Source organism: Acartia tonsa, chromosome 14 (assembly GCF_053477335.1).
Source record: "Acartia tonsa isolate MP-2025a chromosome 14, ASM5347733v1, whole genome shotgun sequence".
Lineage (NCBI taxonomy): Eukaryota > Metazoa > Arthropoda > Copepoda > Calanoida > Acartiidae > Acartia > Acartia tonsa.
Genome location: NC_137273.1, coordinates 20,743,375 through 20,769,579, shown reverse-complemented (window position 1 = coordinate 20,769,579; position 26,205 = coordinate 20,743,375). Strand labels below are relative to the sequence as shown.

The 26,205-nt window shown below is 33.6% G+C and overlaps 1 protein-coding gene and 1 long non-coding RNA gene across 4 annotated transcripts in view; one reads left to right on the top strand and one right to left on the bottom strand.

The window, feature by feature from the left end:
* The window catches only part of LOC145305811 (uncharacterized), a 29,507-nt gene extending 3,302 nt beyond the window's left edge, over positions 1 to 26,205 (bottom strand). Inside the window, exons 1-24 of one of the 3 annotated variants that reach the window (XM_080147635.1) lie at positions 26,156 to 26,205; positions 21,438 to 21,519; positions 21,120 to 21,200; positions 20,449 to 20,525; positions 19,749 to 19,812; positions 18,669 to 19,337; positions 18,098 to 18,178; positions 16,540 to 16,616; positions 14,822 to 14,987; positions 13,102 to 13,818; positions 12,534 to 12,722; positions 12,201 to 12,274; positions 11,772 to 11,863; positions 11,312 to 11,427; positions 10,742 to 10,809; positions 9,229 to 9,284; positions 8,650 to 8,746; positions 7,901 to 7,981; positions 7,468 to 7,636; positions 7,312 to 7,365; positions 6,715 to 6,909; positions 4,462 to 5,059; positions 3,143 to 4,114; positions 2,664 to 2,771 (exon numbers count right to left, since the gene is read on the bottom strand). In XM_080147635.1, the coding sequence (XP_080003761.1) occupies positions 2,664 to 2,771; positions 3,143 to 4,114; positions 4,462 to 5,059; positions 6,715 to 6,909; positions 7,312 to 7,365; positions 7,468 to 7,636; positions 7,901 to 7,981; positions 8,650 to 8,746; positions 9,229 to 9,284; positions 10,742 to 10,809; positions 11,312 to 11,427; positions 11,772 to 11,863; positions 12,201 to 12,274; positions 12,534 to 12,722; positions 13,102 to 13,818; positions 14,822 to 14,987; positions 16,540 to 16,616; positions 18,098 to 18,178; positions 18,669 to 19,337; positions 19,749 to 19,812; positions 20,449 to 20,525; positions 21,120 to 21,200; positions 21,438 to 21,506 (4,870 nt within the window). In that variant the 5' untranslated portion in view covers positions 21,507 to 21,519; positions 26,156 to 26,205. The remainder of the gene's footprint in view (positions 1 to 2,663; positions 2,772 to 3,142; positions 4,115 to 4,461; positions 5,060 to 6,714; positions 6,910 to 7,311; positions 7,366 to 7,467; positions 7,637 to 7,900; positions 7,982 to 8,649; positions 8,747 to 9,228; positions 9,285 to 10,741; positions 10,810 to 11,311; positions 11,428 to 11,771; positions 11,864 to 12,200; positions 12,275 to 12,533; positions 12,723 to 13,101; positions 13,819 to 14,821; positions 14,988 to 16,539; positions 16,617 to 18,097; positions 18,179 to 18,668; positions 19,338 to 19,748; positions 19,813 to 20,448; positions 20,526 to 21,119; positions 21,201 to 21,437; positions 21,520 to 26,155) is intronic. The other 2 variants (XM_080147637.1, XM_080147636.1) reach the window with 2 other exon arrangements.
* On the top strand, positions 23,048 to 23,668 carry LOC145305813 (uncharacterized). Its single transcript, XR_013874713.1, has 2 exons — positions 23,048 to 23,257; positions 23,507 to 23,668. It is a non-coding gene; the product is annotated as an uncharacterized LOC145305813 (long non-coding RNA).

The window sequence follows — 26,205 nt, the reverse complement described above, 5'->3', positions numbered from 1 at the left end:
CAGTTAGAGGTAAGTTTATAAAACAACATAAGCTTCTTAATATATATTATTAATATATTTGAAGAAAAACTTACATTCGGCCTCCAGGTTCAGGTGCTGCAGGCCTCCAGGTGGCTTATGGACAGGTAAAAAATCAAAATTTCTTATTTAAACAGTTAGAGGTAAGTTTATAAAACAACATAAGCGTATTTTAATATATCATTTATATATTAGAAGAAAAAATTACAATCGGCCTCCAGGTTCAGTTGTTGCAGGCCTACAGGTGGCCTCTGGACAGGTATAAAATCCAAATTTCTTATTTGAACAGTTAGAGGTAAGTTTATAAAACAACATAATCTTCTTTTTATATATCATTTATATATTTGAAGAAAAAATTACAATCCGCCCCGAGGTTCAGGTGCTGCAGGCCTCCAGGTGGCCTCTGGACAGGTAAAAAATCAAAATTTCTTATTTGAACAGTTAGAGGTAAGTTTATAAAACAACATAAGCTTCTTCTTATATATTAAAAACTACTTGCCTAGAAGGTGAATCTATTAACGATGTGTCCATTATTTCAGATCTTGTTAAGTAGTCTAAACTGCCAGTAAATGTTTATATGAAAATTATGTAAAAAAAAATTTGCACCCCATCCTAGATTATCTGAAATTAAATATTTAGGTATTAGGTATCCTCTTAGGATTTATTTTTCTTCAATTTAAAATTTTGAGTACAATAGAACCTGGCCACGGCTCTCGGCCTTCTGACCTGCCTAGCCATGGGTACTCAGCCCCCTAGCCTATAATCTAACCAAACCTAATTGTAAAAAGTGCCGCTGCCAGGTTTTAAAGTTTAGTCTGGGGATAGCAAAATTTTCAAAATTGAAAAAAAAATTTTAAGAGGATAACGCCCACATATAATATTATTAGGTCCTACACATTGAGACTTCAAAGGTTTAAATTGTTCAAAGCCCGAAGCTCCTGAGCCTGGAGGCCAATTGTAATTTAAAATTATACTTATTATAATATTATTTTGGAGGCCATTTGTAATATTGTCTTCAAATATATAAATAACATATAAGCTAATTTTTTTTATAAGTTTACTGCCATCTGTTGAAATAAGAAATATTGATATTTTACCTGTCCAGAGTACACCTCGAGGCCTGCATCACCTAAACCTGGAGGCTAATTGTAAATTATTCTTCAAATATCTTTAAAGCATCTAAAAATAAGCTCATTTTGTTTTTTATGTAAACTTGACCTTTAACTGTTCAAATAAGATTTTTTTGATTTTTTTAGCTGTCCAGAGACCACTTGGCGTGCAGCACCTGAACCTGGAGGCCGATTGTAATTTTTTCTTCTGATATATAAAAAATATATTAAAAGAAGCTTATGTTGTTTTATAAACTTACCTCTAACTGTTTACATAAGAAATTTGGATTTTTTATCTGTCCAGAGGCCAACTGGAGGCCTGCAGCACCTGAACCTTGAGGCGGATTGTAATTTTTTCCTCAAATATATAAATAATATATAAAAAGAAGCTTATGTTGTTTTATAAACTTACCTCTAACTGTTCAAATAAGAAATTTTAATTTTTTACCTGTCATGAGGCCACCTGGAGGCCTGCAGAACCTGAACCTGGAGGCAGATTGTAATTTTTTCTTCAAATATGTAAATAATATTGTAAAAGAAGATTATGTTGTTTTATAAACTTACCTCTAACTGTTCAAATAAGAAATTTGGATTTTATACCTGTCCAGAGGCCACCTGGAGGCCTGCAGCACCTGAACCTGGAGGCCGAATGTAATTTTTTCTTCAAATATATGAATAATATATATAAAGAAGCTTATGTTGTTTTATAAACTTACCTCTAACTGTTCAAATAAGAAATTTGGATTTTACACCTGTCCAGAGGCGACCTGGAGGCCTGCAGCACCTGAACCTGGAGGCCGATTGTAATTTTTTCTTCAAATATGTAAATAATATAGTAAAAGAAGCTCATGTTGTTTTATAAACTTACCTCTAACTGTTCAAATAAGAAATTTGGATTTTATACCTGTCCAGAGGCCACCTGGAGGCCTGCAGCACCTGAACCTTGAGGACGAATGTAATTTTTTTCTTCAAATATATGAATAATATATATAAAGAAGCTAATGTTGTTTTATAAACTTACCTCTAACTGGTCAAATAAGAAATTTGAATTTTATACCTGTCCAGAGGCCACCTGGAGGCCTGCAGCACCTGAACCTGGTGGCCAATTGTAATTTTTTCTTCAAATATATAAATAATATATAAAAAGAAGCTTATGTTCTTTTATAAACTTACCTCTAACTGTTCAAATAAGATTTTTTTATTTTTTTACCTGTCCAGAGACCACCTGGATGCCTGGATCTCCGGAACCTGGAGGCCTATCCAAAAAATCTTAAATCTGGGGGAAATTCATCATATAAGAATGATTTTATCCCTAATAACCTATCCTCTCAGTCTAAAGATAAAGCCAATAATCACCGTTTACGCAAATGTGTCAGAACTTCCCCCCCCCCCCTTCATCTGCCATTGTCATATCCCTTTAGATCCCTGCCCAAAATATATAATATTTCTTTTCATTGAACAATCGACCAAATCACTAAATCTTTAAACAGAAAATTCTGAAATCTTTAATTCGCAGAAAAAAGAAAATAAATTTACCTGTCTCATTATTAGTCTTTCTTTTCTTGTGAAAATGGCGGGAACTATTTTCAAAGTCCACGGTCACTTGTAAGTTATTTTCAAGTTTTGTTTGAAGGCTGGTCGTTTCTAAAACATCAAAAATTACAATTGCTATTTAATATTAAAGATCCTCCACTCTCCATTGGTTGTTCTGTATCATTTACTGTGTTTTAATTTAATGAAAGAAGGCCATACTTGACTTTTTAAATAACATCATCCTGCCCCCCCCCCCCCCCATACATTAATTAAATCCGGCTAAGGTGCCCAATCTTTTAGGGTTAAACCATTTTAGACTTATACAAACTACACTTTCTTTTAATTTTTTTTCTCTTAAGAACTTACAGCTTTATCAAAAAAAGTAACTTAAATAGTCAGAAGCGACTTTTGATTGGACAGTAATAGAAAACTATAAAGGACCTGCACTCAAAAAGTAATTGAAATAGATTAATTAAAGATACCTTTAGTATTCTTTTGTAAATGCTTATTTATATCTTTAATAATTCTTTTCTCTCTCATTTCATCTTTTAAATCTTTAGAATTCTTGCTTGAACTCTTTCTTTTGTCTTCTTTCAATTCGTCCAACAAATCCATTTTCTTCCTATTAGCATCTTTGCGTTTATCTCTTTCACTGGACAGATCTCTTGACCTTCTACTTCTAGAGGAGCTTCTTCGTTTTCTCTTTCCTCGACTTTTGCTTCTTTCTCTACTTCTGTCTCTATGTGATGAGCTTGAATTACGTCTTCTGTTGCGGCTTGAACTTCGTGATCTGTGTTTTCGTTTTCTACTTGAACTTCTATGTCTTCTATCTCTAGATCTCTCCCGTGATCTATGCCTATCTTTTCTAGATTTTTCAGTTCTTGGATTAAATTCATCTTTCACAACAAAACATTCCCTGTCATCAAATGTACTTTCTTCAACATTTGCCTGGGGAACATTTTTGGATTTATCAGCAGTGGAAGCAGATATTTTGATGATAATATTTTCACTACCATCTGCACCAACCACTGAACGCGTATTATGGGCAGGGTCATCATTTATCTCAGCACTGTTATCAATGTTCTTATTTTGTAAGAATTCATTGTAATAGCCAGTAAATTTTAAATATTGACCATGATCATTATTATCCAATGATTCATCCGTAGGTTTGGAATAAGGTATCAGGTATGATTCCAGTGACCTGAGGTCATCCGGATGAATACTGTCATAATTCACTGCAGCTTCATTCAACTTTCGACCAAAAAGAGGGGAGTCAGCATTATCAATATTTTGTACGTTAAGATCTGTAGAACTTCCAGGATGGGTTTTTAATGAACTAGGACAAGGTCTGAGTAAATTAAGCTTGTCTGTTTCCTTGTCTTTTCCCCAAAAACTGGCGGCTGCTGGTCTTGGAAGAGGTTCACTAAGTCTTGGCTGTGTTAGTTGATTGATTCCTAAAATATAAAAAAAATTAACAAGGATAACAACATCCTGTGTCAAGTGAAAATATACTAAGGAAAATATTTAACAAAATGTTTATCTCAGATGATTGAAAATTGTCTAATTTGGCGAAAAAAAGTAAAAAAATTTCGGCGGGAAACATCGCCGTTTCTTCACGGTTCCAAATTGTACCTCTTTAAAGCAACTGTCATGCCAAATCTCAGAGCTGTTGAATTCCTTTGACTTTTAGTTTTGGTTACAAAAAGTTTCACCACCCCCCCCCCCCCCCCAAATTTATGGTTTCATCAACTATATCGAAAATAAAATATAAATTTTTAATGTATATTCAATTTAGCATTACCTGTAACACTATTACCAGATTCAGAAGTTGACGCCTGCTCACTATTTCCTCCTTTCTTTTTCTTCTTCTTCTTTTTCTTTTTGGACTTCTTGGGTACGTCAGGACTTGGACCTACTGCTGCTCTGGCTGTACTCAAGAAAGTGGAGGTTTCATTTAACGTTGGAGCTTTTTGTGTCTCCAAAATGGAGGGATCCTTTGCTATTTTCTCAAAGAACTGGTCAATCTGATACCAATCCCCAGGTCCGATTGGAGGATTTTCAACTAAAGGATTTTTAGCTGTGACATTTGGAACATTTTTGACTACAGCTGTAGGTTGGTGATTTTGGGCCATTTTTGTTTTCGGAGGATTTTTCATAAAATCTTTTGGGACATTTTCTAGTGGTGCATCAAAGGATGTAGATTTAGGAACACTCACATACCAATCTTTTGGGCCTAATTGGGGAATTTTTATTTTTGGCGGCGGGGGATAGGCCACCATTTTAGAAGAACTAGGATGTGAAGTTGGCTTTTGTACATTTTTTGATGGTTCTATGACAGTAGGAGTCTTGGCAGCTTTCACAAAGAATTTGTCTATTTTGAACCAGTCACTAGGCCCGACCTTAAAAATATGTGTATTTAGACAAGGATCTTATTCTTAAGGGATTCTACACGTCACCTTTGGACATACTCTACACTTAAATTGCAATGTAATGCGCTCAATCGCCTAGGGTATCGACACCCATCAGACATGAGACAACCAACCCTTTGATTGCACGACCTATGTCTGTGCATTGTAATGTGTTGCGCCTGTTTTGGGCCAAGGCACTACCCCTACTCAAACTATTTATGTAGCGCATCTGATATAGCAGCAGTAGGAACCATTTTACGTCTTTAGCTATGACGCGGTGTCGGACAGAGATTCGAACCTATCACCTTCCCGACGACGAGCGGATGCGCTATGTGCTGAGACACAGTCGCGAGTTCTAAAGGAATAAGACATAGATGATAAATTGATATACTTATACAGAAAAGATTGAAACTGTATGTACAACCCAATCCAGATTAATTAATAAAACCAAGTTTATAGTTCAATTTCTTCCTTCTCCCTGGTATTTAAGTAGTTGATAATATTCAAAATGAGTTTTGGGGAAGGAGAGGGCAATGGCTGGAAGATTAATTAATGATTTTTTTTAGGGGAAGATTTTTTTAACGTCCATTGTTTTAACTCTGTGCCTATAATATACAGGGTGCGGCACATAAATCCGGACTTTTTCTAATTTGTAAACAAATGAACATAAAATCGTCAATTTTAAAGATTTTATCAAATTTTAAAAACTGAGAGGCAAAATAGGTATATGACTATTAGATTATTCAATAAAACCGCCGCTAGCCTCAATTATCGCCCCTACCCGCCCCCTGAACCGCCCGCAGGCCCTGATCACCATGTCCCTGTACAAGCTGGCGAAGTTCTCCTTGATAGTGGCAATGGGGGAGGTCTTTGTGGTATAGGCACGTCTATTGGTGCATGCTTCAAAGTAGCTGTGGGTCAAATAGTCTAATGGATTAAGATCTGGGCTGCTAGGAGGCAACATTTCCTTAGGGACGTGAGTAACCGCAGGATCTAAATTCCCATCTTTCAAACTACCCTTCGACACGGCGGCTCTTATCTAGGCCACAGTTGAGCTAGAACAACGTTTTATACCTTTTTGGAAATGGCATGAAGATTTAGCTAGGGTTGTCAGCACAACCCATAGTCTAAAATGAGATTTAAGGTTCCATATGGGCCCCTGTAGACGAGAATCGTGAAATTTTCAAGATTTTTGGCATTTTTAACATCTTACAGTCTGCCACGTGTCAATTTGCCGGAGTACTACGGCCAAGTCAACTTGAAAAAAGAACTCTAGTAATTTCTAGTACCTAACTTATGTATCTAACAGTACCTTCAGCAAGTTTCATGAGCAACCTGCGCACTTCGAATTTGCCTAGTTGAACATATGCGCTGCCAGCTCGTAGTACACGTCCTACATCGTCCAAAGATTTTTATGGGTAAAAAGGTCATTACCTAAGCTTTCCATAGTGGGGTCAAACGTCCTGATCGGTCAAGTAGTCTTGGCGCTATGGCCGTTTAAAAAAAGTCCGGATTTATGTGCCGCACCCTGTAGTAGTAAGATGTTTAGTGAAAAAAAAATTTTGTGCAAAATGATACCAAGACATTAATGAATCTTATGCTAAATAACCTAAACTAATTCAGTTGGAAAAATAATCAAATACTACCTGTAAATCTTCCAAATTCTCTGTATCCACATATTTCCCAGTTGAGCCAGTTGAAGCACCTCTACAAGATTCATTTGGAACAAAATAATTTGTAGTTTCGGAAACAGCTGGTTTATCCTTGTTTATGTTTTGATGAATGGCTTTAATAGTACGCTTATCATTGTCAGGTATCCAGATTCTTTTATCCTGTTGCCTCTTTATCATTTGAAAAGAATAAAATTTATTTTTTAGTGTAATATTCAGAGAGAGAGGAGACATTAGCCTGTTTATTACACTAGTCCCTAAAATTGTATGACCAGAGTTTCTAATTCGTTGGCTTAACAACTTTGGGGACATTTAATGAATTTTGATTGATGGTTCATTAAGATAAGTGTCCAATCATTTCAACCATTAACTGTAGTAGAAGGGTTAATTTTATGTATCATCATTAAGAATATACAACAATATATCGGCCCTTGTCTTATCCCTTTAGATCCGTGGTAATATTACATAAAGGGGGTGATCTTTTTTTGTAGAGATAAGGTAATTCAATTGCTTTGTAGTTTTACAATTATAAAAATAAAAATATTTCTATAATTAAGAATATCAATAGTTTACCTCTTTCTTTTCGTAAGGAAGCAATCCAGTCATTAATGACATGTTCTTTACACCCTAAAAAAGTAAAAGTAAATGCAAAAATCATTATAAAATGCTTTATTATTTATATTTATGGATATATTTATATTACAGTTGAATTAAACGAAAATATCTTACCCAATTATGAAGATATTCATACTTTTTTTGCAGCAAATCAAACGTGTTCTGAAGTTCCTTGGAAAACTTGTGGAAATAGATACTGCTGGCTTGGGCTATCACAGTTCCCTCTTTGAGAACAACATCTTTAAAGGGCTTTGGCACCAACACGATTCTTACTTTGCTCTTACTGAAATATTCACAAGACTCTTGGAGTTAACTGTTTTACTCATTTGGGTCATTATCTGACAGGGATTTGACAATAACAATTAAAAACGTTTGAAAATTCAAATTAATGAACCATTAATTTAAAATTCAATAAAAGTTCCTAAAGATGTTAAGCTAACGAACAGCAAATCGGTTTTATAAAACTTTGGTGACTAGTGAAATAAGCAGCCTAATATTCCCTCCCTCCCTGATACAGGTAAAAAAGTTTTATTTCTAAGAGTCTTGCCATGAATAGGCTAGAGGATTTAAAATATCCAAATCAGGATGAATATTGGACAATAGTAAAATATCTTCTTGTGGCAGAGCTGCTAATACGTTAATATTTATATGTTTACATTTCTAAAAAGTATTCCAACAATATTTTTTTATTATTTTTGGTTTCGCCCAGGTATAAATAAGGTATAACCAACAAGCGAAATAAATATAAAATAATATTTGGGGGGCAAATGGAAAGGTCGTCAATTTTACGATGTGTTGCCCCCCAACGACAGCTGAAAAACACGTATAGGTTTCGTGTTTTTACCCCGAATCAATTTCATTGTTGGTATAAGCTGGGTTTCGCCCCCTTTTTTGGGGTAGAACTTCCAGTGTCTTCTCCCTAAGGGGGGGGGGGGGGGACGTAGCTCCCCATATCCACGTCTTAAGCCTTTCTGTATTAATATAAAACTTCCCTGAATATTAGAGAACGATCGGTATTCGGGGAACTAATTTACATTCAAACAGAGAGACATCATATTAGTTTTCTAAACTACTTTTAATTCCCATAAATAAATGCATTAGTAGGGTTATTTGGAACACAAGAGGAACCCAATTTTTGTCCTCCTTATGAAGGGCCACCATATAAAAAAGGAGGGACCAAAATTTTTTTTGCAACACATAAATGCTGAAAAATAAGAGGATATATGACCAAAAGGAGGTGAGGCCGAAATGAGGAGCTAAAAAGTACTGCATGTAAGCTTATAAACATAATTTCCTTTGTTTTTCTTTTGTTGCGAGAAATCTAAATCTTCAGTAAAATTTGGACTTTCCTTCTTCTTCGATAGTTCCATCTCAGCCAGTAAGGTAAAAATACCTAAATTGTAACATTAAACAGTAAAAATGATTTTTAAATCTGGTACATTTCATGGTAAAATATTGCTGGAAACGAGCATTATAACAACAAAAACTAAGGCTGCAAGCGACCGAATGGCATAACATTCATATGGTATTCGCAAGTCGTTATAACCGGCATGAGAGAGCCTACAAATAATCTGAATACTCTTGATTTGATTATAACAATGAAAAAGGAGAGCCTGACTCAAGGTCACGTGTATATCATAACCTATAAGTCTTTTTCGCGCATTTTTGTGTGATGCAAATTAAAGATTATTATACCTAATTACGATTATTTCTATAGACTTTCTTTTGCAATAATTACAAACATAAAAAGTACGTTCAGCTGCTGATAGCCATTCAAGTTATTAAAGCAGAGGAGAAAATTATATTTCTTTCTTAACTTAACGGACAGACAGAGTGAATTAAAGAGAAGCTTTGCTACTGAAAATAGGGCTTTACCTGAGATAACTGTATATTTAGGCACTTTAATGGGAACATTTGTGATAGTTTGGAATCTGGGAGGTTTGGTCAAATAAATCAAAAAATTTTAAATCTAATTTTCATGATGGAATATGGGTTATCATTACTTGTTTAAAAGTTTGGACAATGTTATTTGAAACTAATTTTATATAAAAGTATTCAAAGATTTTAAGCCAACAAATAAGAGAATGTGTTTTTAAAACATTGATCACCAGTTAAATTTAGTAGGTACAATGTACCATCAATCTCTAGCAACAAATATATACTTTATCTCTTAAGATGGGTTTAAGCTTTTTTTAAAGGGCGAATATAGGTTCGATATGATATGAGCTTATATCAAAGGTGCCATTACATACTTTTAGAATATCTATGCCAAATTTAGTAATTCAAAAAATCCTTAAGTAGATTTTGCAATTTTCTGTTTCAATTGAACATATAATAAATGAGATTGCCGACAAAATCGATTATTTTAGCCCTTTACAAGACTTTTTTTTGACTATTTTGCTTAAGTTTGATTGATTATTACATTGGCACACATCTTAAATGATAATTTAAATGTTTATTATTTTAGATTAATACTATTTTATTTCATTTTAAAAAAGTGTAAAAATAATTTGCGTAGAAGTGAGTCAGGAATATTGACTAGGGTTAAATAATTTGTCTTAAAGTTTATTTTCTGTACAAAGATAATTGATTAAATCTAGATGATATAAACACCCTTAATTACGCATTTTCAACACACACTCACGGCCACAAAAAAACAGGGATTTGAAATCATTCTTCCTCCAAGAAAATTTTATTGATTATTTTTTTTTACTTTTTATACATTATTTGGTGTTTTTTAACTTTTAAATATTTTACTTTATAGGTATATTTTGTACGAAGGTAGAAGGAGGGTATATTACCCCTGATTAACCTTTTTCTCATTTATTTGTACTGCAAAATAACAACAGTATTTAGGCAAACTCTACACGCATCCTGTTGTGAATATGGGTATTTGAATATGTTAGGGAACCACTCCTCTGACGTCACAAATTAACCCAAATGGCTAGGTTTTTAGCTATAACGGCCTTATCCAATGGAATATCTTTATTTGCTTGAGTTATTCATAATGTATATACTTGCACCTTTGATATAAGCTCATATCATATCCAACCTATATTCGCCCTTTAAGAGTATTAGATATCTAAACCCGTGCGGGATAGGGCAAAGATATTTTTGTTTGATCATTCATACAATCTCAAAGCTAAATATATCCAGGGAGGATGGTAACATCGATCTGTAATTAAATATGGTACCCAAAGTAGAATAACAAACACGCTTTCCCATTTGCTGTCTTAAACTAAGGTTGGTTCATACTACCAGTATCCAAACTAACTTTTCACTCAAAACTTTAATCTACCGGAAAAATTTTGTTAACATCATTGGGGATGTATATCAATTTATGGTGCAATGTCTTATCCCTTAATATCCCTGGATTTATTTGACGTACCCTAATTTTTTTACATCTTGATGCCTTGGTGTGCAACTTTCAATAAATTGTCCAATATTTTGACAGGGCTAAATAATGGTTTTGCTTCAAATTTTAAACTTATATAAAAAACATTATAACTTTAAAATTACAAGACAATGTATAAATCTGCTTATAAACAGTTTTAACTTTCTTTACCTATCCTTTTCTGGTGCTTTCTTCCAAAGTGCCTGGTAATCAAAGGAACCCACCCACCCTTATTTTTGAGTAAGTTGAAAAAAGTGTTAGGAAGTTCTTTTTCCAAGGTAACTCCTGCTCAAAAACTGCCGTACTTATACCTGAGGTGAATTCTTTAAAAAACTTTTGCCCCAATAAAATCAGTTTGCCTCACTAAAATTTTGGTAAGGCAAAATTATCCCCTCTAAATTTTTAGCGACCATCACTGATTTTAGTGGGGCAAACTGATTTTAGTGAGGCAAATCTTTTTAGGAATTCTCCTCTGCAGTGCTCTAAACCTACAGGGCTACCCTCTACATTTACAATCTAACCTAACCTATCTTGAAATGCAAAATAGATAATTTAAAGCAAAACCTTAGTGAAATAAATATCCTTCTTCCCCAGTAGTGATGCCCTGGGGAGCCTATAGTGTTCATCAATTTTGTCTGGCTCCAGGGAGGCAGGGATCAGGGTCCAGGTAGAACCTCTGTGATCATTGTTTTTGTTTTGTTTTCACGGTATAGTAAGCTACGCCCCTAGAGGCACCGGGAGACAATTGAATGAGAATGGAAGAAGTCTAGTTTTTTTTAGATATTTTTTTTTTGGGGGGGGGGACTATTTTAATAGGGGCGATCTTTCTTAACCTCCTATCCCTATGCCCAGCACGTGACCCTAGTAGATTAGTTGAAAATGGCTTGGCCCGCAAATCATAACTATTCACATTTAAGAGTCATAGACAACAGTATGCGATAAAAAGAGTTAATTTTCAGTTGGGTATAACTTAACCTATATAAAGTCAATTTCTATAATAATCTTTAAACAAAAACATTCCTGTTGTCTCTTATGACTTTGGTCCATCTTGGCTTTTTACAGATTTCTTTGACAGTAACTTTAACATTCACAGAAACGGTGTCAGCTTTCAAGTGCCTGTTTAATTAGGGTTGTGCAAACTCTTTACTTTTATCAGGAAATGCACCTGATCTCTAAATCTCAAATGGTCTCAAATGATTCCAAATTGCCAAATTCGGCGAGAAATGTAATAAAAAATTTTTTGGCGACGGTGAACAGCGGGTGCGGCGGTCCCGTCGCCGGTTTTGTTTGAAAGATACCAAAACTTGAGGTAATTAGTGACACAATAAAAAAGATTTAACCCAATTATATCTAAAACTAAGGAAGTAGCGCCCAAAATAAAATTAGTCACATTTTACCACCCCCCCTCTCCCTCCTTTAAATTAATATTATGATTAATGTACAACAAGCTAACCTGAGTTTGACAGGGATAGGTGTGTTGAAGAGAAAGAAATGAGAATGGATTGTATCCACAGATTTACTTTTCACCTAAAAAAATAAAAATAAAATGGACACTGGACTATCAATCATACTGGTACCCAAAGTTTAATAAAAATGTTCTCCCATTCGTTAGCTTAAAATTATGTACAAAGTACAATGTACATGTATTAAATCTTAATTGTCTTGTAACCCTCCGCCTCTTTTACTCCTAACAACTGCTCTGTAACTGACTATCCATATGCCTATTCATAAATGTTTAGGCTTAGCTCGTTATGTATGTTGTCAACCTTGTTTGAATACAACTTACCCCTTCCATGCTCCAAGGATCTTCCTCAAGGGCAGGAACCTCAATTTCAGTTTTATCTTTGGCCTTTACTATCTTAATAGCATCTGCTATGATGGTATTAATAATCTTGGCAACAACATAGTCTCCTTCCTTCTTTAATTGAGCGGCACTGTCTTTTATGCCCTCGGAATCGCCTCCATTAACTCCAACCTTAAAAATTCTTTTTATAAAAAAAAACAAGATCAATTAAATTTGTCTTCAGCAAGACTTTCATATTTAATAATACTAATGGAGTACACACACACACAGTATCTTCAAACTAAAAGGAGAACCGAATAGAGAGCAGCATGTTGACAGAAGCACAATACATTCACCAATGGACAATTATGACCAAAATGTTTGTTGTACATTATGATTTAGTAATATCTATTTGGTATATTCTAAAAAAAATAAAGGTTTAATACTGACTTTGTTAAATAAACTACATGAAACTATCTCTTAACTCTTTAGGTAGAAGACAACATCTAACATTAGTGTTACTTTTTTTGTAAGTTTAAAAATCTTTGTATACTTGAGTAGAATGTCTTACCTGGTCTTTTCGCATCATCTTTTCCAGCTTAAATTGTCTCTTAGCTTCGCCCAGCCCTCCTCCTTGAACCTGGATTTTCTTGTCACCCATCTTTATAATACACTTATTCTCCAATATATCTTTCACCATAAAATCATCCGTTTTCAAAGTAAATCCAAAGGTGTTGTTCTTTTGATTTGTTTTATATCTTTGATACTTGCCACTGTACACGACTAGAGTTGTTTGGCGGTTTTCTGCTTCCACTTTGTAATCAAGATACGGGTTCTCCTTTCTTATAAAGTTGGATAACTGTACCGGCGGTCGGCAAAACGACATTGGGATGTTGTTGAGGAAAAAGTATCTAAATCCTTTTTCTAGAGCTTTTTCCCGCCTTTTCTCTTTTATTCTTTCACTGCGACATGGTCTTTTTTCAATTTTGTCCTCACAGTTAGATGAATCAGTTTTCTTGGTCTCATCAACGATACAAATGTCATTATTAGAATGGTCAACGATTTGTTCATCTTTGTTAGGTTCTGATTTATCATTGCCTGCTTTATCTGGATTCTCATTGTTTTCACTGTTACTATCCATGAATTGAAAACTATCCTTCTCTGATTCATTGGCCAGGACTTTAACCATAACCACATCAATGATTTCATCAATTGTCTCAGCAACAATAAAGTCAGGTTCCACATTTATTTCAGCATCAATGCTCGTGGAACCTCCTTCAATTGAATCCTGAAAAAAATAATAAGTAATTCCAATATTAAAGGTACATGATGGTAGAAGCAAAGCTATACCATAAGCAATCGTTTTCGTACTTTTCAACAATACGTCTTTCCTTCTGTTATCAACTATAAGTTAAGTATGGATATAATAATGCTTTATTTTTTACTAGCGGCTACGCCCCCTAGAGGCCTCTAGGGGTACTTGAGGAGAGAGTCAAATTTAATAATTCAATTTCTTATTTTATATTTTAAAAGAAAAAGTAAAAAAAATTTTGGGGGGGAGCGAAAATTTTTTTTTTCGGGGGGGGGGGGGGGAGATTTTACATTTTTTAGGGGGGTTGGGGTTGTCCCACCCCACAAGAAAATAGTTATAAACCTTCCCGGGACCTATGAGAAGCTACCCTGTTAAGAAGAACCCGATCGGTTCAGCAGTTAGCGAGATCCTTCGGTACAAACATACAAACACACAAACATCCTGTTACTTTATTATAAGGATTATCATGTACAAATAATCTGCACTCAAGTCTAGGTTATCATTTCAAGAGCGCTACTACTGAAGGCAAATGTCTGTTTTTGATGAGTTTAACGTCTATAAGTAGCGAAGCATAAAAAAAACATGAATGGGCGGACGGACAATGCGAGTTCAAAAAAGATGTTAAATAATCAAATATGATGATAAAGAGAAAATTACAAAATTTGCCTTTTGTAGCATGACCGACATACCAACTTATCAATTATTTAAAAGACTTGATGCTCATTGGTGTAGGGACTTTTTACAAAAAAAATCAAGTCTTCTATCTTAAATGGGAGCCGGGTACATAATTTTCCTGACTGAAGTTGCAAAAAGACGAACATTATGAATTATAGAGTTGCTTTGCTTCTAGAAAGACACAAATGAAAAAATAAACCTATGATAGACGCAGGGATGGAACAATGGACGGATAGACCTCTTTAAAACACCCTAGTAGATCTAATTCAGAATTAAAAGACTTTTTTTAAATTTTGATCAATACCTTTTGAGTTTTAGAAGTGTCAGCCAAAGCCTTTAGTTTTTTTGTCTCTTCCCAGGCCAGATTTTTTTTAGCTTTCTTAATCAATGAATGCAATCTTCTTCTGACCTCTTTAAGCTCAGCCTCTGCTTCTTCGTTTAGTCGATTTCTTTCGAATCTTTTCTTCAACCTGCACACAGATTGTTACTGTGAAAAGGGGGTAATTTTCCCCGTATTTTCCGTAAAGTTGTGTGCCAAATGAGCATATTAAGACAAACTGTTTTTAATTATGACCATTTCATATACAGATTGACCCCCGAAAAAGTATTTTTTAACATCTGCAGCCCGTATTTCTCAATTAATTATTAAAAAATGTATATGTCCTTGTTCTCTATAGATTTCCACATAAGTAGATATAAAAATATTTTTTTTACCTCCATTAACACCGGAGATTTTTAAAGCTAAAGTTTTGAAAAAGTGACTGAGAAAAAGAATTTTTTTTTGTTTCTCATAATTTTTGGATGGTTATATTATGTTTATCTGGCAACCGAATAATAATACACAAAGAAAAACAAGTTAACTAATCATTTCTTTTTTATTCCATCAAAAAATATTAATTTTTAATGGCAATAAATACTACTAAATGAATTGATTGTTTGCAATTTTAGGCTATTTAGTTACCCTCATTTATGAAAAGGATTAATTATGTCAGATGCCCCCTTTTCTGACATCTTAATCTTTTAATAGGGGGTTATTAAGGCTTTTTAGACTAAAAAATTATTATGTTGTAATTTTATTTTCTTTATAACTTTTTTGTTATTAAAGTTAGGATTATGAAACAAAAATAATTTTCCTTATATATTCATAAAGATTTATTTGGTGTTTTAATCTAAAACAATTTTGCCTAATAAGTAAGTTTTTCAAAATATTATTAAGCTAAAACAACTCAAAAAATATGTTACTCAAAACCTAAATTTTTTATTTCATTTTTGTATAAAGTTTCTGCTAGTAACAAAAATAATAGGATTTCTACCTTAATTTTGCTAAAAAAGTCGTTTCATGTTAAAAGTTACTTTTTCCTCAGTCACTTTTTCAAAAGTTTAGCTCTAAAAATCTCCGGTGTTAATTGAGGTAAAAAAAAATATTTTTATATCTACTTATGTGGAAATCTATAGAGAACAAGAACATATACATTTTTTAATAATTCATAGAGAAATAAAGGCTGCAGATGCAGAAAAATACTTTTTCGAGGGTCAATCTGTATATATATATATATTATTAAGAACAGTGTGACTTAACAAGCGCATTTAACTAAACAGTTATACTCAACTTTACGGAAAATATGCGAAAAAAATCCCCCCTTAGTTGGTATTTTCAATTTTAACTGGACAAACCAATACCATCTAGGTATACAAGTTACGTCGATTTTATTTCTGGCAATCAAAAAATCCAATAAAGTGTAGGTAATTTTTGAGAAAATTAAGTTTGAATACTGAACTTCAATGACCTTGGCAAAGCAATTGGTAAAATTGACCATAAATTTTCTAAAAAATTGTTTAATGCATAAAAAAAACTTTTTATTTCAGAATTTTAAATTTTAAAGTTGGGTGTAAACTTTTAGCCTAATGCTTTTATTACGAACAGCTTGACTTAATAAGAGCATTTGACTAAAACTAAGATACACCCAATTTTATGGAAAATACGCGCAAAAAAGACCCCTTTTTCACAGTAATGAACCATGCCTGTGATGTTTTCTTTTCATCTCTGCAATCTCATCAGTCCACCAGGCTGGCATGGGCATGTTGTCAAACCATTTCACCTGAGCATATCAAATCATCCATTATGTTGAGTTCTCAATTCTTTAGTAGCTTGACATGACGTCATCCATAGAAGCAAAGATCAATAAATCAGACAGCATGACACTCGAACATTAACAGAGATTCGGCACTTAAAAAACTTAATTTTGTTTAGAAGTTTGAGAGAAAAAAAAACGATGCAAATCTCCCGTAAGATCCAAAAATACAATTGCTGTAGTTTTTTTATACAATAAGTGGCTGTAGTTTTGAAAACTTATGTGTATTGACAATATTCAAATCAACAAGAAATACACCTAACTACTTGCATTTATACAACCCTTAAACTATAAAATAAAGCCAGGGGTGTATATTCTGCACAAGATTCATTTTCCCCTGCTGCAATTTTTTCCCCTCCTAATTTTTACCAGCAAGGAAGGGAAAAAATGAAAGATATTTTCATATTATACCCCCTCCCAAATATTATTTTATTTTTTTTTTCACCAAGTAGGGGATAAAAATGGAAAAAAATATTTTCAGTTCTCTTAATTTTACATCCCCCTCTCCCCCCCCCCCCCCCCCCTCCAACCACATATTTTTATTTTTTTACCCTCCTCCCCTTAGCAGCAGGGTTGGCATAAAAAACCCAGATTTTTTTAAAATGTACCTTTGTCGATAATGTTAACTCTATTTTGACTCATAAGGAGTACTATTTTCAAACAAATAATAGAAATTATTAAACCATCTTATTTTAACTATTGTATAACTGCATTTTTACTGCTTATTTTTATATACAAGTAACGGAATGTCTATCTATAATATGTACCAAATTAACTCCCTAACTACTGAACCGATATGGTTCTCAATTACAATTAGCTTCTCACTACTTTGGGGGGGGGGGGGGGGGAGCAGATTTATCTTAGGACATTTGTGGTGCCCCTCCCAAAATTGGAATAAACCTTTCCTGGACCTATGAAAAGCTACCCTGTACAGGAGAACTATACAGATTCAGCGGTTAGCGAGATCCTATGTTACAGACAAGCATCCTGTTACTTTATAAAATTATTTAACCATATATCTTAAAATTCCTAAGTAATACCTAATCTTTAGAAAACAATAAAACCCCAAAAAAACGGATTTTATTAATAAAACCCGGGGGTTTTTTATAAAACCCAATGGGTTGGGTTGTTTTTTTAAAAACCGGGTTTTACCTACCCTGCTTAGCAGGGTTAAATTTGCAGAATATACACCCCTGAATTGAGCTCATGGGTTCGCGGGCGAGCTTCAGAAACATCCATAGGTCATAACCAGGGAGGGAGGGGACATTGGGTTGTTAATTACCCTAGTCCCCAAAGTTTATTAAACCCTTTTCTTATTCGTTGGCTTAACTACTATTAAACCACTAATTGTAATCTACAGAAAGGGTAATTTTCTGTATCATCATTTGGGATGTACATTCTGGCTATTATCGGCTATTGTCTTATCCCTTTAGATCCCTGGGTCATACCTGTCCAAAAGAGTCTTCTTGTTGTGAAAGCCTCTCTAATTTGATATCTCTTTTAGCCTGTTCCAGAATTCCTCCATGAACCTTAATAAAGGGTAGATAGAAAGGGGGGTGCATGCACAGGATATTCTCCCTCCCACTCCATCAATGAATTAAAGTGGGTTTTTTAAGTTAGAGAGGGGGGAGGAGGGGTTTAACCAAATTCTGGGTGGTAGAAATTCAACTTAAAATTTTAATAGAGGGGGGGGGGGAGTATCCCGGAGATAAATTAACACCTTTTATGAATTGAATTAAAAACACAAATTTTGTTTCTGTCTCATTAGATACTAAAATGAATAAAGAATATAGGTGGATATTATTACAGGGGGAAAATAGTCGTCAATTTAGGTTGCTAACATGGACATCATTTATTGGTCAGTTTGTTAATCCAATAGGAAAGATAGAATAGGGTAAAGGGGGGGGGGTTAACTATCCTCATTTTAGCCAGCTTCGAGTTTCACTTTATTAAAGTACATGATATTCTGGTGTAAGATCCAAGTAATAATAATAAATTCATTGATAATAACTTCCTTACCCTAATTTTCGTTTTTTCATCTAACTTGATATGATAAAAATTCTTCACAATATCCCTGGCCAAAAAATCATCCATTTCAACCTTGATATGGAAAGTATTCTTTTTCTTATTTGTTATATACCTCTCACAGACGCGAATCTTTGTTTGCCGATTTTCTGACTCAACAAAGTAATCTAGAAAGGGATTGTGTTTTCTTATTTGATTTGTTAATTCTTCGGGCTTGCGCCAAAATTTCATTGGTATGCCGTTAAGGCTAAAGCAACTAGACCCTCTCTCCCTTTTTCCTGCCCTTAACAAATCCCGCTTTATATTTTGCCTTTTCTTTTTGCTTGGTTTTTTATCACTAGTTTTATCACAGCTGGTTGTATTAGATTTCTTTACTTCATCAACAATGCAAATTTCATCGTCTGAAAGGTCAAAGACATCAATTTCTTTATCCTTGTTAGGTTCAGGAGGTTTATCAAGAACTGATTTTGTTTGGTTGGAATTTGGTAGATTTTCGGGCGAAATTGGAGGATTTTTTGGAGAAGTTAGAGTATTTTCATTACTTTGACTCTCATCTTCATTATTATAAAGACTATCTTCTGGATCATATTTGTCTTCATTGGCATTAATACTTTCAGAGTTATCGTTGCCCTGACCTTCGTAATTTTCAAAGAATTGCCTCCCCTAAAATGAAATTTTAATTAAAAATGCTTTTTGTAGAATGAAAATATAATGGATAACTTATGATTACTTATGAATTATGGCTATTTGACTTTTGACATTGCTGGTTTTAACCAACCAATCAAGATGTAGTAGAGCCAACCAAATTTTTAATTCACCGAACGTGAAAACTTTGCGAGTACAATCTTAATAACTGAGTAACAGTAAACTATTCAAAATTGAAGATTCCACCATTTATGCGCTGGTCCACAATGTCTATAAAATAAGCCAACATAAGAAAAGTTGCATAGGTTCCAGTACCAAAAGTCTAGGACACTAGAAAAATTAATTCTAATATCCCTTGTCCCATCCCTTAGATTTTAACTCATTCATTTCAAAAAGGTTTATTAAAGACTATTTTCAATAATACTTTACCTGAAAAATGACAAGATCATGCATGGGTATCTCCTTATCCAACCTGTAATCATTCACTGCAGCCCTGTATATTACAATAATGTTATGGGGGTGCTATCATTTCTGCTGGGATGAAAAGGAATAAGACAATAGTAGCTAAAGGGGGGGGGGGGGAGTTCTGACATTCTCGTTCTCGGAACCTGGAGGCCGAATCCAAATTTTTTTTAAAAATAGGAAAACTACATCCCAAAAGGAAACTTTTTTGTTAAATAACCTATCCTCTCACTCCAAAGACAAAGCCTATTATCACTGTTTACGCAAAAGTGTCAGAACTTCACCCCCCCCCCCCTTGATGTACATACATCCCAAATAAAGATAACACAAAAATACCCCTTTTGCAGCTTACAATTAGTGGTTGTATTGTTGTAACGTTTGGATGGACACTCAACTTAATCAAGCAACCAATCAAAATTCAATAAAAATCTCCAAAGTTGTTAATCCAACGAATAAGAAAACCTTATTATACAAACTATGGGGACTGGTGTAATAAACAAAACAGCCCAAATGTCCCCTTATTTCTGCAAACATCACCAATACAGACAATAAAATGGTGTCAATTTCAATATATGATATAAATTAAAATAATGGGGTCGAGGCATTTTTTCTTTTCATTGTTTATTACTTTAAGTTAGGTTAGGTTTAGTGTAAATAAACAACAAACCTTAAAATTTTGCAGTTCTGTAAATGATCAATTCCTGCTGGGCTACCACATATCCAACATTTATTCTTCTTCTCAACCTAAAAATAAAATTATTACTTTAAGAAAATACTTGTGCATACGCCCTAAAGGCAGTTAATTGGTAAAGGGGGGGAGGGGGGTTGAAGTAAATTTTTCTAGAGGCGATTTCTCTTTGAAGGGTTTTTTTACCCACCCCAAAAATAGTAGTAGGCCTTCCTTGGAGTGCCTGGACCTAAGTTTATTCCCCTCAAAAAAAAACCTAATCGTTCCAGCAGTAAAAGTGATCTTAAACATAAGACAGACGTGCATCGTTATACTTTGTTTTGTAGATAGATAACTTACATAGAACTTGGATGAAAATGGTTCAAGTACAGAAATATGCAGGGATCTAAAGGGATAAAAAAAAATGGCCGAAAAATTGCAGTAAAATACCCAATGATGATACACAAAATTAAAATTCTGTAGATTGCAATTAGTGGTTGAAGAAACGTTCGGACACCAAACTTAATGAAGCAACCAATCAAAATTCAATTAAAGTCCCAAAAGTTAATAAACTAACCCATGAGAAAAAAAATATTTTAAAACTTTGGGGACTAGTTTAATAAAAACACAAATGTCTCATTCCTCCCTAGAAAAATGTGAAATGTTCCTACCTGATCCTTTGCGCAGGATCTGCATGCTTGTACACCACAACACACCATTGTGATACCTCGCTGGCACAGTTGGCTGCAGATCTTAAATATTCAGGTATGTTAAGGGATAAGACAATGAAAGATAAATTATTTTATGTCCCCCAAAATTGCTCCTTCTGTTGATTAAACTTTTTAGTAAAATCTTTTGACATTGCTAGTTTAAATCAAATAATCAAGATTAAACAAACGTCCCCAAAGCCAACAAATGAGAGAACGTATTTGGGTTATAGTATAACGCAATTCCAATATCCCCTCCCTTACTTTATATGTTTAATTTACCTGGCAGGAAAGAAGTTTTTCAATGTAGGGATCGGCATTGCGCCTCTTGGTTACGTAGTAAGCATCCATTTTAGGTCTAGTTCTCAAATATAAGAGTTTTTGTTAAGATGACTTTTAGTAGGTAGTATCATTGAAAGTCTACTTTCATTGAATATCAAAAGTTTTCTCTGTTAATTTTGTTTTTAATTGTTAAAGAACAGGAAGGCGTTTTGATATTTTAGAAAACCAGCTTGTAATGGACAAATATTGATTGTGACTCTTTAGGAGACCCTTGGCACAGTTGAGAGCTTGACACTGAAACCATGGAGTAATGATTTGAAGATAAGGCATGTGGTTTTAACCAACTTGTGTGTGTAGGCACACTGCCTTCGAGATTACTAAGATGAATAAAAGGGGCGAAGATTCAAGATAAGGGGCGAAGCTAGTTGAGAGACTGATGTACGTTGAGACCATGGAGAAAAGATATGAAGATAAGGCATATGGTTTTTTACCAACTTGTGTGTGTAGGCACACTGTCTTCGAGAAAGGATTAAGAGGAGAACTTGTGAAAGTGTAAGACAGAAAAATCCCAATATACAGCCTACAGAATGCCTTCAATCTACTCCACATAGCCACCCAAAATAGTTCAAATATACATTTTTATTTGTTAAATCTACAACTTCTCTTTACTAGTTCCTCTTTGAAGGATTGTCTACATTTTATTCCTTAAACCTTTACTTCTCTTTACTAGTTCATCTATGAAAAATTGTCCTGAAATTAAGCCGTAAAATAACAGTTTGGCAAATGAACTTTTTATGTAATTGTAAATAGGATATATTGTAAAAAATGCACTTAAACTCAAAAGTAAAAAGCAAAGCAAATTAAATTCTTTTTATATTTTTCAGAAAGTAAAGTAAATGAATCAATAAGTAATATTTAATTATAAGGGTGGCCATAATAGGTAAATCATTTTATATTATTAATTTTGTAATCACCTTGAGGTAAATTTAGTTATCGAAATTAGTATCAAATGCTATACTAAAGTCAAACTACATTGTATCGAAATGAACATTAAATGCTATACTAAACTCAAACTACAGTTTATCCAAACGAGTATCAAATGCTACACTAAAGTCAAACCTACATTTTATCGAACGAGTATCAAATGCTATTATAAAGTCAAACCTACATTAAAATAAGAACTCATATGAATTAAATCAAAGGTTATTCTAAAGTCTAACCTACATTAAAGTGAAATCATTGGAATATTGAGCTTAAATTTACTTAACCTTAAATTATAAACCCAGCCACTAGATGTAGCTTTAAATAATGCTATTTCTTTTTAGGTGGTTGTTCAAATCAGTAGCTGAGATCCTGTATGGACTAAAAAGACCCCTAAAGCCGGAAAGACCCCTAAAACCAGTAAGACCCCAGCTGACATTCAAGCCTAGTAGCGGAAAACAAGCTCTGTTTAAGCGGACAACAAGCTGAAGTGTGCCCTGCCTGTAAAGGGGCAGCTTAACACACTATAAAAAAGGTATAGAATATTATACTCTTTTCTATTACCAAGGCCTTTATTTGTTTCAAAGATTTAATTAAATATTCAACAATGATATTTGGAATCTACTTACAATAAAGAAGTTTAACTTGAATGACTCTTACAATTGTTTTCTTTGTAGGAGATACAACAAGATCAGCTAAATTAAAACCTATTGAGACCAACAACAAAATTACTCAAAAGATCATTAACAAGGAACCTTCACCAACCCAAACAACGCCACTTGGGGATATTGATCTGTACTATTCAAACCTGGAATCAAATCTAAATCTGATGGAGCCATGTAAGTAAATTTTGCTCATATTCCTAAATAGACAATTACAACAGACATTAGTGAATTCTTTGTTGATTACAATAAAGTGTAGCATCTCAAAACATATAGTTAATTTTAACCCTGCCTTTACTATTGTATTTTAGCTTTTATTTCTTTTATTTCCTTTTTTATTATTTTATTTTCTTTTATAATTGCAACTTGGTCACCCTCTAGTAAATTGTACATAACCTACAACTAATATTATCTTTTTTATTGTAGGTTATTTGTAACCGGATTACCGTGTGTATAAAACTGCTCTCATATTTCCAGACTACAAACATAAAAAAGCTGATAAAAATAAAATGATCAGCCCACAGTAAAGGATAAAATTAACCAGACCTAGTGTACGGACCCCACAAAAGCCAAGGTGAGCCGTCCGCTACACAGCTCCAATGGGAAACCCAGTCAAAGAATTTTTTTGTCAATTCAAGTTTATATGAAGAATTATTTTTAGCGTATGGGTGATTTAACCATACATGCCATTCTCATGTGCAGGGCGACCACTCCAAAACAAAAAAAATATAGTATTTTTATAGTATATTTTTAAAATCCATATAGTATATATAGTATATTTTTTCTAACTCATATAGTATGATATAGTATCGGACTTAGAATTATTAAGTAATACATATTATATACATCATCAATAATAACTCAAAGCATAGCTGTTATCAAAGCAATTTCACATATAAGGGGCTTACTCTGTGATTATTAGGCTAGGTATTAATGTGAGACTATAGGTTATTTAGGAAGTTTACTTTTGGTTAGTATTTCACATATATTTAATCATTTTTTGGTCTCAGGTTCAGGTGCTGCAGGCTATCTGGAAGGTGGTTTCTGGACAAGTAAAAAAATTTGAATTTCTGTTTGAAGAGTTAGAGATCAACCTATAAAACAAAATATGCATCTTTTTGGATGTTATTAACATAAATGAAGAAAAAATTAAAATAGTTCTCCAAGTTCTGGTCTTGCAGGCCTCCAGGTCCACTCTGGACAGGTTAGATATTTATTTATTTGAAGAGTTAGAGGCCAACTAATTAAACAGAATATGCATCTTTTTAAATGCTATTAACATGGAGGCCTCCAGGTGGACTCTGTACACGAATAAATAAAAATTTTAAACTTAAGAAGTTAGAGATTTATTAAACAACATAAGCATCTTTATAGATGCTATTTATATGTTTAAAGAAAAAAAATAACTAGCGACCTCCAGGTTTTGATGCTGCAGGCCCCCAGGTGGACTCTGGAGAAGTAAAAATCAAAATTTCTTATTTATGTAGTTATAGGTTAGTTTATAAAACACTATAAGCATCTTTTTAGATGTTATTTACATATCTAAAGAAAAAATACAATTGACCTCCAGGCTCTGTCCAGAGAAAACCTGAAGGCCTGAACTTGAACTCTTAAAATAAGAAATTTTAGTCTTTTATCTGTTCTGAATGAACCTGAACTTGGATCCCGATATGTTAATATTATCCAAGTAAATGCATATTCTGTTATATAAATAGACCTCTAACTCTTCATATAAGAAATTTTATTGTTTACCTGTTCAGAGTGGACCTAAAGTCCTGCAGGACCTGAACTTGAAGGCCGATTTATATATTATCTTCAGATATGTTAATAATATCAAAAAAATACATATTCTGTTTTATAAGTTGACCTCTAACTCTTAAAATAAGAAATTTGATTTTTTACCTGTCCAGAGTGGACCTGGAGGCCTGCAGGGCTTGACCCTGGGGGCTAATTTTCAATTTTTTTCAGATATGTTAATAACATCCAAATAGATGAATATTCTGTTTTATAGGTTGACCTCTAACTCTTCAAACAAAAAATTTGAATTTTGCCAGACCAGAGTGGACCTGGTGGCCTGCATGACCAGAACTTGGAGGCCAATTTTGATTTATTTCTTCAGATATGTTAATAACACCCTGAAAGATGCATATTCTGTTTAATAAGTTGATTTCTAAATTTTACAATTTTTTTACCTGTCCAGAAACCACCTTTTAGACTGCAGCACCTGAACCTGGAAACTTATCTAAAAAATTATTAAATATAAGTGAACTAATACCCAAAAGTAAACTTTTATCCCAAATTACCTATAGTCTCACATTGATACCTAGCCTAATAATCACGGAGTAAGCGAAAGTAGTAACTTCCCCCTCACCCTTAAGTTAATTCTATGAAAAATAACTGATATTTTAATCATAATCACAAACAAAAATATATTTTAAAGGATTTTCTTCATCTCTTTTTTACTGTACCTAGAGCTTTATGCATTTTTGTCATATCACAGTATCTTTTGAGCCCCCCGCAGGGGCTAGAAATAGGAAAAGACCTACTGTGAAAATAAGACAAAACGCTCCTTAAGAGGCGTTGTCATAAAACTGACAATATTCGTTTTTTGTTATATGAATCTAATATTATATAGTATATATAGTAAATTTTGGTCAAGTAAAGGTAATAATATATAGTATATATAGTAAATTTTGGTCATATAGTATGATATAGTATCCAAATTCATCCTATATAGTATAAATAGTATATATAGTATGCAGTGGTCGCCCTGCATGTGATTTATGTGAACAATCACTTTACTTTGACGTATCCTGTGAAAACACAAAAGGATTTTGACCATTGAACAAAATCTTCTACATCAAATAGCAAAAGAGAAACATACATTTCTAAGAGAATTACAGACAGGCCGATAGATCAAGTAATTTATAGAGATGCTCATTTCTAAGGAAAAACTTTACACACAAAAAAATAATTGTCTTGCTCAAAAAGATCAATTTACATTTGATTCTCTTTAGGTAAGACGGGCAGAAAAGAAGGTTATTGAGAAGCTTCACTAATAACAACAATACATACCTTGTATCTTTCAAATCAAGGTGTAATAGTCATAATTTTCATCATTTTCA